This window comes from Eretmochelys imbricata, chromosome 5 (assembly GCF_965152235.1).
Source record: "Eretmochelys imbricata isolate rEreImb1 chromosome 5, rEreImb1.hap1, whole genome shotgun sequence".
In the NCBI taxonomy this organism is placed as follows: domain Eukaryota; kingdom Metazoa; phylum Chordata; order Testudines; family Cheloniidae; genus Eretmochelys; species Eretmochelys imbricata.
Window position 1 is genome coordinate 95,874,449 of NC_135576.1, and position 13,805 is coordinate 95,888,253.

A 13,805-nucleotide genomic window follows, 5' to 3' on the forward strand; every position below is an offset into this window, starting at 1 on the left:
GCATCTGAAGATATAGGAGATGATTTCCCATTGGCCTGATTCCTGACGGTTTAGAGCAGACTCAGGACTTCTTTAAACTATTCTGGCTAACTGTGGCCCCATGGGCTGATATACCAGCTGTGGACTTCTACAGCCGGGTATTGGAGGAGACGGCTAAGATAGCTCTGTGCCAGCTGCCAGAGAAATCCTCATTTGGGCAGGTCTACTGGATTTACAACTTCTTTGCACTACATAAGCTAGAGCCTCACCAGCTGTAAATCCTCATTGCTCAACTGAAATCAGTAGAGCTCTGCCAATTTACACCACTTGAAGATCTAGCTCCATATGATTAACCACTAATTGTGCTGTAGTTCATACAGTATAAAGTATTGAAATCAACAGGACTCCTCATTCAAGCTAGAGTTTGCAGGCACATGTCCTTAAAGAGTATTTGAACTTACGTAAGTCCTGTATAAAATTTGGTGGAACTCAATCCTCTCTTTAGCTTGTCCCTTTTACACTGCCCTGGTAGCATAACGGGGCTGTAAATGGACTCTGGGGAATAGCCCCTATGTAAGGAGCTGGTGGAAAACTATCAAAGTGGCTCTATGCCAGCCCTTGCTCAGGCTCTAGCATAGGGAGCATGCCATGGCAGAGCGGGAGGGAGGTGGTTGGAATGCATTGCTCTTTGCTGTACTTGGCTGGGGGATGACACATAGGGTGCTGTTGCAAGCTGGTCTAACCAATTCCTTGGAGCCAGGCAGGCCTCTGGCTACCCCAAGAATAAATGTGGTAACATTAAAATATTGATGAAGTTACCGACCATTGACTTTATGGGCTTCCTTTTTAATAACCTGATGAAAGGAGGAACTCCATTGAAGCCAATGGAATGACACCAGTGAAAACTGGTGTGAGAAGATAATCAGACCAAACATAGCTGAGTGATGACTGAAAAACTGAAGAAGACTGTATTTTGCTCCAGACCTCTAGAGTGCTGTAGCCAAGCCTGTTTATTTAGGCTTCTAGTATGGATTTAGGAGCATAGCTTCAGACACTCACTTTTGAGTAACCGTTTTTTCTTCGTTGAGTGCTTGCTCATGTCGATTCCAATTACGTGGTCACCAAGCCTAAATTTTGGAGGTGGGGTTGGACCTCAAAGGTTCGCTGACTGTAGCACCGCTCCTCCAAAGGCTGCATCATCTTTGGCCTGCTGGGTAGTAGAGTAATTCCTTCACCTGGACACTTCAGGCAGGAAGTGTGAGGGTCACTTTTTGGCAAATGCTTGCCACAGTCTATGCAGGGTTTAAACTCTGGGGACCAAGGCATGCCCCAGTTCTGGGGAAAACGGGGGAACCAAAGGGTGCACCCCCCACTAAAGCCTATCTAAAACTAATACTAATACAAACGATACACTTTATATGAACTATTTACACAAAGAAGAAGTTAAAGAAACTAGGGGAGTTGCACTTGCAGAGCAAGAGCCACCAGCGTTCCGGCTAACCGTCACAGTCGGTAAGAAGGAACTGTGGGGTGGCGGGTCGGCATTGGAATTGGAATTGACATGAGCAAGCACTCAAAGAAGAAGGTGTATTAATCCAAATTAAGTATCTTAAGCCAAATCCAATTTCAACCAAGAGAGGAAAAAAAAACATTGTTCCAGTCCACAGGACAAAAGGCCATCTCTACATCTGATAACAAAACTACCAATGGGACTTTCTGACCAGGCTGAATTTGGAGATATTTAATATGCTTCTTATGTTATCAGCCACAAACTTTTTTACAAAATAAACTTTAAACAGATACTTTTCAAGCTTGGTAGCTAGTACTTAGCCAAAAATTCTTTATTCTTTTCCTGTGTACTGGTGATACAGTCATCATATTTGGTGAAAGTAGTTTAGATTTTTGAGTGTCATTATATATTTTCTAATTCAGAAACAAGTGTATTTTTAATTGCCTAAAAATAAAATTCTCGTGTTAAACTCTCAAGAATATATTTGTATGGCTTCATATATTTTATCTTGAGTATCAGAGATGTCTTATTCTTGCAATTTAGGATTGATTTTAGATAAATCAATTTTTAAAAAATCTTGAATGGTTTATGAGTGGACTTACTTTTCTGAAGGGTAATATATTTTGTTGTCTTTATAGAATTCTAAACCAACATGCCTAGTGGTAATTTTATGGTGACCCAGATCAGATTTTAGAGCATTAATCCTGAATTTGTATACATTTTTTAAATGTCACAGGCTAGTCATCACTCAGATTTTCCACTTTTATTGCAATATTGTTTACTGAGTTGATTCTCAGTGTTTTCAATCACACTATAAGTGTTAATTTAGCTTTACTGTTACATAATTTTCAATACATTCTTTGTACTCCAACTCTTCAGTGAACATTTTTAGTATAGATTTCTTGCTGATGTAATTTTTCTTCCTCAATATTTTTATTGAAATAAATCTTGACAGAAATTAAACGCCCTCAGACAACTGATTTGAGGGCATCTCATTTATTTTGATGTGAGATATCAAGGGAAGCATTCTACTCTATATTAATTAATAGTGGTGGTATTTTTTGTTTGTAGAATATCTTGTTGAAAATGAGGCTTAGGGCTGAGATTTTTTTCAGAATACTTAAGATACTCATCTCACATTGCAAGTCAATGGGGATTGGCATCTTGCTCTCTTGGGCCCCTCTGAAATTCTAACCTAAATCTCCATTTAGTTGATCTATCTGTATTGAAATTTTTGCATATACTAGTGTAAGATCAGACCACATATTGGGACCTATGTGTGCAACAGGAATTATAAGCAGAAGATCTTCTGAGGCTAAAAGCATATCTAACCAAGAACAGGATTCAAAAGCGGGAGAATAAAAGTTCTGGGACACTTTGTCTTGTGTATGGCAGCACAAAGCAACCTCAAAGCAGGTGTAGCTGGCTATGGGAGGCTCACCCCAATATGGTTTGTGTGTGTGTGTAGATTCTCCAGTGGTAGAGAACTGAACAAGGCCACTTCCCTCCTTGTAGCTGGCGTACTGAGCATGGATTGGAGAAAGTGTGTGGACAGAGATTGCTAGCAGTTTTATCAGCCACAACAAGGGGAGTGGCCTTGATCAACCTGATGCGAAGGTGGCCCAGAATCTGGGGAGCTCAAAAGGTAGCCTTTACCAGTTTGTACATGCCATTGTGTTAACTGCCTTAAAAATGCAGGCATGCAACTGCACATACCAATCTTGGGCTTCTCCTTCTGAAAATTTGTCTCTAAATCCCTTTGTATTTTCAAACACTGACTCTTGGCTGCCAAAACTCACAAGCCTGATGTGGTCTAGCTGTGAAGTGCAACTTATACCTTGAGATGGCAAGTTTTCACATGGTGGGGATAAAGGAGGTACTAGTTTGCCTCCAAGAACACTGCATTGTTGCCATTCTTTTCCACACAAACCAGAAGTAGGTTCATGGTAAGAAGGAGTTACGGGTCTCAGAAGACAAGTAACAGAAGTGTGGAAGTGAAACACAACAAATAGATGGGAGTCAAATTCTGCCCTCAATTCTCTGCAATCCCATTGAAATCAGTGGGTCTGCTCAAGTATAAATGAGGGTAGAATTTAGCCCAAGTACGACATGCAACTGAACATATTCTTCTGAACCACTAAGCCTAACTAAAGGATGGATTCATACCTGGAGACTTGAAACTTCTCAGCTGAGATGGGGTATCATGAATCTCCAACTTCCAGTCACCTGCTGCTTTTTCTCCCCAGCAATGAGTAGTCATGAACTCCCAATTTTTAAAACCTTCTGTGGAATGATCAAATAACCTAGAATAAAGCAATAAAGTATATCCTGAAGAACAAGAAAATAAACCCTTGCCTACATCAGTGATCCTCAACCCTCATGTGTACCCACTCACAAATGAAATATATTTAAACTAATTAGCGTATCTAATCTAAGCACTTATACTGAACTTATCACCATGGTTTTGCACCACCTATTTCAAACATATCTGATGGGACCATTTTGTATATAACAAGTCAATGCGGGAGAGGGAATGGTTCTTCTGTATGCTGTTGCTTCATATAATGCAGGAGAGAATGAAAGTTTATTCACTTCAAATTAAAACTGCCAGTGCAGTTTAATAAAAAGAAAAGGAGTACTTGTGGCACCTTAGAGACTAACCAATTTATTTGAGCATGAGCTTTCGTGAGCTACAGCTCACTTCATCGGATGCATACTGTGGAAACTGCAGAAGACATTATATACACAGAGACCATGAAACAATACCTCCTCCCACCCCACTCTCCTGATGGTAATAGCTTATCTAAAGTGATCACTCTCCTTACAATGTGTATGATAATCAAGTTGGGCCATTTCCAGCACAAATCCAGGTTTTCTCACCCTCCGCCCCCCCCCCCCCCCCCAACTCACTCTCCTGCTGGTAATAGCCCATCCAAAGTGACCACTCTCCTTACAATGTATATGAAAATGAAGGTGGGCCATTTCCAGCACAAATCCAGATTTTCTCACCCCCCCCCCCAACACACACACACAAACTCACTCTCCTGCTGGTAACAGCTCATCCAAACTGACCACTCTCCTTACAATGTGTACTCTGAAACAGTGCAGTTTAATAAAATTCACATCCTGAAAAAGTATACACTGAACACAACTACATTTCCTTTGTTCTAAAAGCGTGACCCAGATACAAACATCATTTTTTAAGTGGAAAGTTTTCTTTTTTCCAGTTTTGGATGGAAATACTGAATAGGGGGTTAAGAAAATAAGCAATACTAGGTGAGCAATACCACATGAGCAGTTGGGGCCAGGAGAGATTCAGTGCTCATGATGCTTATGAACAAAACAAAGGTAACTGAGATGTTGGTGTATCAAACTTCAAATGATTTAAGTACTGCTATATCCAAAAGTTTGACAGAGTCTAGTTTTGCTTGAATGCAGAGACTAATTGGCATATGATGATTTCATCTTACTAACAGTTTTACAGTAATTTCATTACTTAGGGCTTGGGTGAAGAGATTGGAGCTTGGGTCTGAAATACAGTGCATTTTAGTAGAGGGGACCCAGTTTAGAGTCTGCAATCTGATGCTGATCAGCAGGGAAGACTGGCCCAAGATTTTATTGCCTAAAACTGGAATTTATTAATGAGATTTTGAAAAGACACAAGAGAGCATGCACTTTTGTTCAATGTTAACAGCATGTTGCCTGGTTCCCCAAAGCTATTGATGAGAGATTCACTGGAGTAGAGACTAGTGTCTCATGAATGGTACAGTTCAGCTTTGGAAGGTTTTAGAAAAGGTTCAGAAAAGGACAACTAAAATGATTAGAGGTTTGGAACGGGTCCCATATGAGGAGAGATTAAAGAGGCTAGGACTTTTCAGCTTGGGAAAGAGGAGACTAACGGGGGATATGATAGATGTATATAAAATTATGAGTGGTGTGGAGAAAATGAATAAGGAAAAGTTATTTATTTGTTCCCATAATATAAGAACTAAGGTCCACCAAATGAAATTAATGGGTAGCAGATTTAAAACAAATAAAAGGAAGTTCTTCTTCACTCAGCACACAGTCAACCTGTGGAACTCCTTGCCTGAGGAGGCTGTGAAGGCTAGGACTATAACAGGGTTTAAAAGAGAACTGGATAAACTCATGGAGGTTAAGTCCATTAATAGCTGTTAGCCAGGATGGGTAAGGAATGGTGTCCCTAGCCTCTGTTTGTCAGAGGGTGGAGATGGATGGCAGGAGAGAGATCACTAGATCATTGCCTGTTATGTTCACTCCCTCTGGGGCACCTGGCTTTGGCCACTGTCGGTAGACAGGATACTGGGCTGGATGGACCTTTGGTCTGACCCAGTATGGCCATTCTTATGTTCTTATGAATGTATACAATTTCAGATCTCTCTCTCCCTTTCCTGGAAACACACACATACAGCCAGATTCACAAATACATGTTTAGCTATATATTTTTATTCACACTCTTTATGTATGGAGATTCCATGGCTCACATCTGTGCTTAAGTATATTTCATAAAATTAGATTTGTACACTAGCTGACTACTGGCATAGAACCATTGTTGATTCAATGGATTTACCACAATTTTCTCTTAGAAACTACAAGAAAGAGTCAAGTGATTTCACTTGGTTTGTTTGTTTTTTTTAGACATTTGTATGAGTAGGTTTTTCTTTTTTTAAGTGTATTTCAGCGTCTTTTTTTAAAAAAGTTGTGCATACAGTGTGCAAAAACTGTGAAAGCTGAATACAATTCTAGCGCTGTTACTTTGTGCAAAGTACTGTTAAAAGATATTCCAGGCACACACAAAAAGGCTATCTTTCCTCTTGAGAACCTCACTCATTCCACAGAGATAGGTCCTAATCCTGTAAGGCCTCCATTTCCCTAACTTCCTTGGAGTTTAAAAGAAACCATGTGCACAGAGAGCTTGCAGGACTCGTTTGTGTAACTTTTATCCTTCTGTCATTCTAATTCGTGTCTGAATATCTGATAACGTTCAATGAAGAATATATACTTCAAAATAAAACTACATTCTCATTCTTGACTGGGTTGGATTTTTTCTTAGTGCAATTCCACTGATGTCACAGAATTTGTACTAGCAGAGTATTTGGCCCATTCTGTGTGATTATCAATTTAGTTATTTGAGTACAGCAGATTTTGCAAACAAATGTTTGCTAGTATAGCATACACCATGTACTGCAGTGATCCAGATTACCTATCCAGGTATCATTCCACACACACATATTGGGTAGGTTCAATTTAAAAGATTGCAAAAGTTTGCTTTTAACAGACTTAATATAGTTGCCATGCAATATTGTGCTGATTTTTTACAGTAACTCAGTAAACAACTCATATACCACAGTATATTATTTTTAAACAGAGTGTGTCAGTCAGTCAGGTCAGCAACAGTCCTCTCTACTGTTATGGCTACTAATTTACATTGCATTATAGAAATACCAAGTCATTATTTAAAAAATTCGATATTTATTGGGATTTAAGTCACATACATTTCACAGAGACATGTAACTGATATTTACTGCCTATTTTTACCAAGGACTAGTACAAGATTTTCCACAGTATTTGTGTTTTAGAGGAGGGTATAATCTACTTTTCAACCTTGTCCTCAGATCAGTGGCAATTACATTTTCAGTCACCTCAGATGTTGGTCTTCATATTGTTTGCTTATCTAAATTCTGTCCAAAACGTGGTATTTAAAAATGCGAATAGATTTTTACTCTAATCTAAAACCACAGTCACTTTTGGGTGCCCGAAACAACATGGTGAAGAGCTGTAGAAGCTGAGCTGAAAAACCTGGGGCACACCTGGGAAACTATTGAAAGACTTGCCAGAAACAGACCGGAATGGAGGAGCTTCATCACTGGCCTAAATGCCAGAGGCATAATAGGAACATGACTGAGTCACTAAAACCCAGCTCATACTTTTCATGTGTCAGTGGATTCATTTACTAGGTCATACTTCATACTAAGGGTATATTTATTAATAGTTTACAAAGAATTAATAAATGATTAAGAGGTGTTTCAATGAATGGCTAATCAACTGTTATGGATTATTGCGGAGTCCAATAGTTCAATGGGTGGCTTATAGACATGCGCAACAATTATAGACGTGCTTATAACCACTATAACACCTCTACTCGTGCCTGTAACATACGTCTAACCTTAACTAATCATTCATGAACCCTTTATAAACTATTTATTAATGTAATTTTAATCTAAAGTGGGACCAGTTGCCTAAGTACCCATGTGAACCTTGGTGATACCAATATGGCCAAGATAGGCTGGATATGGCAGTCCTGACTTCCTGTACTAAGAGATGGAACATCTATGTGCTGAAAAAGAACATGTCCAGTACGAAATTAATTTAAAGTTGAAAAATAATGGGTCTCTTTGAGAAATTATATAATACACATATGTGTAGGTGTGTATGTGAATATATATTCACACACACACGCGCACACACACACACATATATATATAAGTAGAAAGTATACTCAAATAATTATTTCCTGAAAACAAGATCATCTTGTTTAAATGTGCAGGTCTCTCTTTTTATCATCCTCACCACTAACAATTATATCCCCTCTCCATTTAACAGCATAATTAGAAACAGAAATAGTCATCTGTAATTAAATTTTAGAAATAGAGGCAGGTGGGTATCCACTTTCAATCACATTCCACAACTGGGAACATAAAATTAGCCCCTTACTGTTACATCTACAAGATCTACAAGGACGAAAATAGTTTAGATTTTTAGTAAACGGCTCACAACTGATAAATGCAAAAAACAAAAGCAACAATAAAAACAATGAAACCTAACAACCCAAAGAGAAAAACAGCAAGCCATAGTTAATTTGAGTTTGCAAACTGAAACCCTCTCCTGTCTATAACATAAGATGGATCTGGGGGCTAGACTTTGGTGAGTACCACCACATTCAGACATCATGACAAGACAAACAAAAAAGGTAAATTTATAAATATAGATTTGTATTACTCTGGTCCTTTTTAATCCTTGAAGTTCCAGCTGCATGTGATAGACAACCGTACACTATGTACTGAATTCAGTTTCAAGAATCAGGAAATATACACACTCCCAAATGATTGATCAGTGGGGATGAGGGCAGTTGGAGGCTGGGGATGATTTGTCCTCTACTGCAGAGCTCTTTGTTTATGATGTGCTCCAGCCCTCCTAAATTAGCAACTTGACATATAAGTGGTCCCTGCACGCTGGGCTAATGGGGGACAAGACTTAAGCTGAACTAGTATTTTGAACATCGCAGAGTGCCTTCTTGAGCTTTGCACCTGCAAATGTTTGGGTAAACTCTTTTGAACAGCTACTCTCCACAGGGGCTCCAGCAACTGCCTGTCAGCTGGGAGAAATAACTTTTGAGGAACTTCAGACAGCTGAAACCGGCTGAATCAAAGCAGTCAACCAGTTCCTACCACCCATTGGCGTTACAGTATGAAGAAAACAAATCCTCCTAAGAAATGGTCTGGGAGCTGATAGGCACTCTGAAAGCCTTCTCACCTATAGCTGTTAAGTTAAAGGGATTTTCCATAAGAAAGTAGACGATTATATCTTCCCTCTGTAAAGGCATTGTTTTCCATAGATCTTACCTCCAGACGTTCACCTCTTACATTTACTCATTAAAGCGAATTTATGAGGCAACATGGAACTCAAGCACAGTTTGATCTGAAATGTGAGCATGCCAGCTCTGCTCACAGGATGGTTGCATGCACAACAGGAAAGATATAATTACACTGAAGGAAAGAGGCCTGACTACAGTCACCCTCATCTTTGATATAGAGAACTTGCCCACAGATTCTACAGGTACCAGCATGTAATGGTCCATCTTCATTGGACCAGATGTGTCAGGACTTGAGGTTCCACCTGCTGCACCAGGGTATTATTTGTGCTCATGGTTGTTTGTTTAAAAAACACACTTTTCTATCTAATTAGCTGAAAATCTTCAGCAGCTCCTGGTGCAGGTCCATGAATGAACACAGCACCACAATACAGACTTCTTTCGGGCACAAGTGGGGATAGGAAAGCTGGTGGGGGAGACAGGCACAAGGCAGTACATCAAGTAGGTCAAATTCATCCCTGGTGAATCTCCACTGAAGTCAATGGTATTATACCAGGCACTAACTGGGCCCAGTGATCCCAAGGCTACAAAACTGACCATTCATCTTAGGCAGCTGAGACAAACCTGTGTGGAGGAAGCAAAATTCTTCAGAGCTATCCCCTGATCTGACAAAGTGTAATTCATCTCCCTTCTTCCTTCCTAATTTATTGGAAACACCATTTACTGGGGCATTCAGATAGATCATAAATTTGACCCCATTCATTTGTCATCTTATATTTCCTTCCACCTGTTCCACTTTTCAGGATGAATCCAGCTTCAACTAAAATTAATTTGAAACAAAAATTAAGTGAAGTATTGAGTGTTAAAAGCTGATAGATAGCTACCAGTAGACTAGTACTGTGAGGAACACAAAGGTTCCCTGTACTAATCCAGCAGTAATCTCAGGCCTGATCTAAAGGGCCTGCATTTTTACAGAGGTTGGATATATTGAACTTCATCCTTCTTACAAGCTCATCTTTGGGCATCTCCCAAGACTGGGTTTAGAATAAAAGGGAGGATGGTGCCATTTGCAGGGGCTCACTTGCTTCCTCACAAATAACTGAATTTGGCCCTCCAATGTCAGGGAGAAAGATCAAAAGAAAATCTTTCCCCCACTATTTTAAATATATTTATTTTCTGATGCTATTTTTCTGTCTCTAGCATCACTAACATTCCCAGTGCTCCTGAACCTATTTATTTTCTATCTGTTGTCTGCCTGCTGGAAACAATTCTAATGCATTGCACAAGTCTTCTTCTCCTGTCAGCTGCAGCAAGAGAAGCCACCCAAAGTCTTTTTTTTTGGGGGGGGGAAGGGGGAAGCAAGGCCAGTGCTGACAGACACAGCAAAGCAGCAAGTGCAGGACTTTGAAGAAATTGGGGATGGGAGACAACTGTTTCGAGAAGAAGGAATGGCACAATGTCTATTCAGCAAGAGAAGGGCTGGGGCAAAGCTAAAGGAGGAAGTGCAAAATAGCAGCCTGGGGATGGGAAATAATTATTCCAGATGCTGGTTCATCCGCATGGGCTGGGTACAGGTAGGTGATTGTATTCTTTTGTTTTTCATGTATTTGATGGTATTACTGTAGGGTCACTCTAGTTGTTAGTGGAGAGGGGTTCGGGGTGCTGTGGCTCAACATCAAAAGTGGTGTTGTCCTCTCCTCTTCTTTTTAATTTACCTCTAAAATGCAACACTTTATGAAGTATTTCCATAGTAGATTTTAATATGTTAATGACAGCTGGGACAGTCCAGAAATCTAAATAGCCCTATATAAAGAAAGGGCTTCCTCTTCCATTTCTCATCACCAAGAATTTTTATTAAATGATATCGCAAGTGACACCAGATTACAGGACCCCATATTTAGTCAGAGATGGAGAGGTTTTGGAAGAGGATTTTATTAACAAAATTTACTGATATCAAAGATTTCATTAGAGGAAAAGATAGCAATGGAAAGCACGTCCTCTCGTTGTTGGGAAGAGGTATTATTAATGTCATTGAGATGTAAGCAGATGAAGATAAAGGACTGGAATTTTGCCACCATATGTTTAAAAGGCATTCAGCTATGTAGTTCTAACGGGCAGCAGCTGTTTTAAATGTAAAGGATGCAATTTAAAGCAAGCAGTGACTTTGCTGGGAGACAAGTAAGCCCACAGCATACTAGTCCCTTTCCGTGTTCTTTCCATCTAGATGGTCCTCTGTGGCCTCTTGATTTGAGTGTGTATTGGGACAAGCCTTGGTCTCTCAAAACTATTCCCTGTGTGTTGCCAAATCCAATGGGCAAATGTTCTGAAAAGGGGATTCTGTCCCGCTTTGGTCCAAATGTAGTTATTATGACTAGTTGAGCCTCAGCCTCACCCCAGCCTGCACTCTCTGAGCCTGTATTTTCCTCTTTTGCAGTACATCCAATTTAATCATGTTTAGCACTTTCCAAACAGCAAAGCAGATGTTCTCTGTAATGCAGTTTTTGATGAATGCACAAGAAGCTGAAGCCAGTGACAATGTAATCCACCAAATGCCTGTGAAGGAATCCATAGCTCCTCTGCCTAACAAGTTTTCTTCCTGACGTCATTTTGGGGGATGCCAAATAACAAAATATTGGGTGTGGGGCGGGGAACAACAGATATTGTCTGGGGGACCTATTCATTGACACAACAGAAACTATGCAGTGACTCTTCTTCTAGATCTGGTGGATAAGGTGTAAAATGTACATCTGCACTTCTAAGTTATTTCACCAGTAAACTGTTTCAAATTAAAACCAGATGAGTAATGGTGAAGCAATGAGATTTTTCCTGGGTTCAGTAAAACAGCTGGTATTGCTGCTATTACTCATGTTCGTGTGCATGTAAAGGTCTTGTAAGTCTGAGAAAAGTATCTCAGTCAGGTAGCAGGAATGTATGGCAGCCTCTGTCTGTAGAAAAAACCCAAATGATTTGCTGCCGAGGCATCCTTGTATTACCTGTGCACATGCATGGATTTATTCTGGCATACCTATGACTATAGTAGGAAAAAAGAAGCATTGCTTCTTTTTGCCCTAACTAAAGATGTTAAATAAAAACAAAAACAACTCTTTCCTGTATGACAAATGACAAAATGACATTTAAAGATACACACTCGAATCACTAATATGCAGTGTCCCTAAATTGTAGGGTTTATTCTTTGCCGACTAAAAGAAAATAAAGAAGCCTTCCAATAATCTGAAAACACTGTATCCACCAACTTTTGAACTCTACTGGAAGGAAAGGATTGTTAGGGGCTGTAGTTCATTTGCCAGTCCTGGCTTCCCCAAAATAAAAATATTATTTGTTATTAGAATCCTAGAGCTGTGAACTGATGTTAACTGACTCTGACTGGCAAGCTAATACATTTCAGAAGCCTGCATGAGAAAAGGATTTTTGGTGTGTCTCTGTGTAATAATATTTGCTCTTTCATGAATAATTTGTTTCTGGAAAAAGGCTGAACATAAAAGGCCTTTCAATCTTTGTTTTGAGGGTAGCATTCTGATAACAGTGCTGGATGGGACGCAGCCTCACATTTCCATGCTTTATACATATATTTCTTTTGCATCATTTCTGTTTCACTTGCAAGCTCAGAAAATGACTGCCTTTTAAGGAACAAGGGTTACAAATAGGATGACTGCATTAAATTCTGTAACTTTTCCACATACCAATCATCACAAGAGGTGAGCTGTGAACACTGGAATGTCTTTATCTCTCACTGGCAATGAGTCAGCTGCAACACATGAAAGGCTGGATCCTAAAGTGAGCTCAAGTAAAACCCAAGGGTTTATACCAACTTATTTTATTTGGATATATTTATTTGGACTGCTTTAAAAATTTTCATCTTGAAGCTTTCATGGAAGAACCACTGCACAAAAAAGGACAGAAGAGTAAAGAGAGCCTCCTCCAAACAGAAAACCAAATCCAAATTGCAACTGTTTAGATGGACAGAATCCGTCTCTGTACAGGCCAACAAAGAAGGTTCTGCATGGCACATGCACCTGTCAATGTTATTTCTAAGGCACTGATAATGGTGGTATCTCAACACTGAAAATACTATGAAGAAGCTAAAGAATTCAGAACAAATGGTGATTTCCCTCTCTGTTCCATGTGTGAATTTATATGCTTGAAGGATTTTTTGAAAGTATTTATGGGCATCACTCCTGGGGAAAGATTTTAGTGAGAAGGTGGGTCTTATACTTCAATCTGAATAAAACCATGTTTGGAGTCAATCTGTCTCTTCTACCAAGGAGCTCCACAGCATCTGTTCTCCTGCTACGAATGCTCTCTTGCCCAAGTCAAATAGTTGATCCCTGGTTCTTTATAGCTGTGTTGTCCCAGTGGAGCCCAGCTGTCTTGGGAGACCAGAACTTCTGAGGCCGTCACTGAAGTAGCCAGGTTTCAATTTGTTAAAGCATTTGCAGATAATGATTGGGACTTCACATTTTTTTCTGAAATGAATGAGGTCCCGATGGAGTTCACAAAGCACAGGTGTGATGTGCTAGTTTTGGTTGTTGTTGCTAAAGTGACATGCCGCACTAAATTCAGCCTTTGTGTGATAGCTGCATTCAACCCTACATAGAATTACAGTAGACTAATGTGGTGAATCACCAAGGCAAAAGTGTTGATTATCCTTGCATGAGAAGAAAGGGTACATTTTTCTGGCCAGCTGGA

At 39.7% G+C, this 13,805-nt stretch overlaps 1 protein-coding gene across 2 annotated transcripts in view; it reads right to left on the reverse strand.

Annotated features, from left to right (window-relative positions):
• PCSK5 (proprotein convertase subtilisin/kexin type 5) overlaps positions 1-13,805 on the reverse strand; it is a 299,090-nt gene that overhangs the window by 85,454 nt on the left and 199,831 nt on the right. For both annotated transcript variants that reach the window (XM_077816394.1, XM_077816397.1), the window contains exon 13: positions 3,656-3,792. In XM_077816394.1, the coding sequence (XP_077672520.1) occupies positions 3,656-3,792 (137 nt within the window). The remainder of the gene's footprint in view (positions 1-3,655; positions 3,793-13,805) is intronic.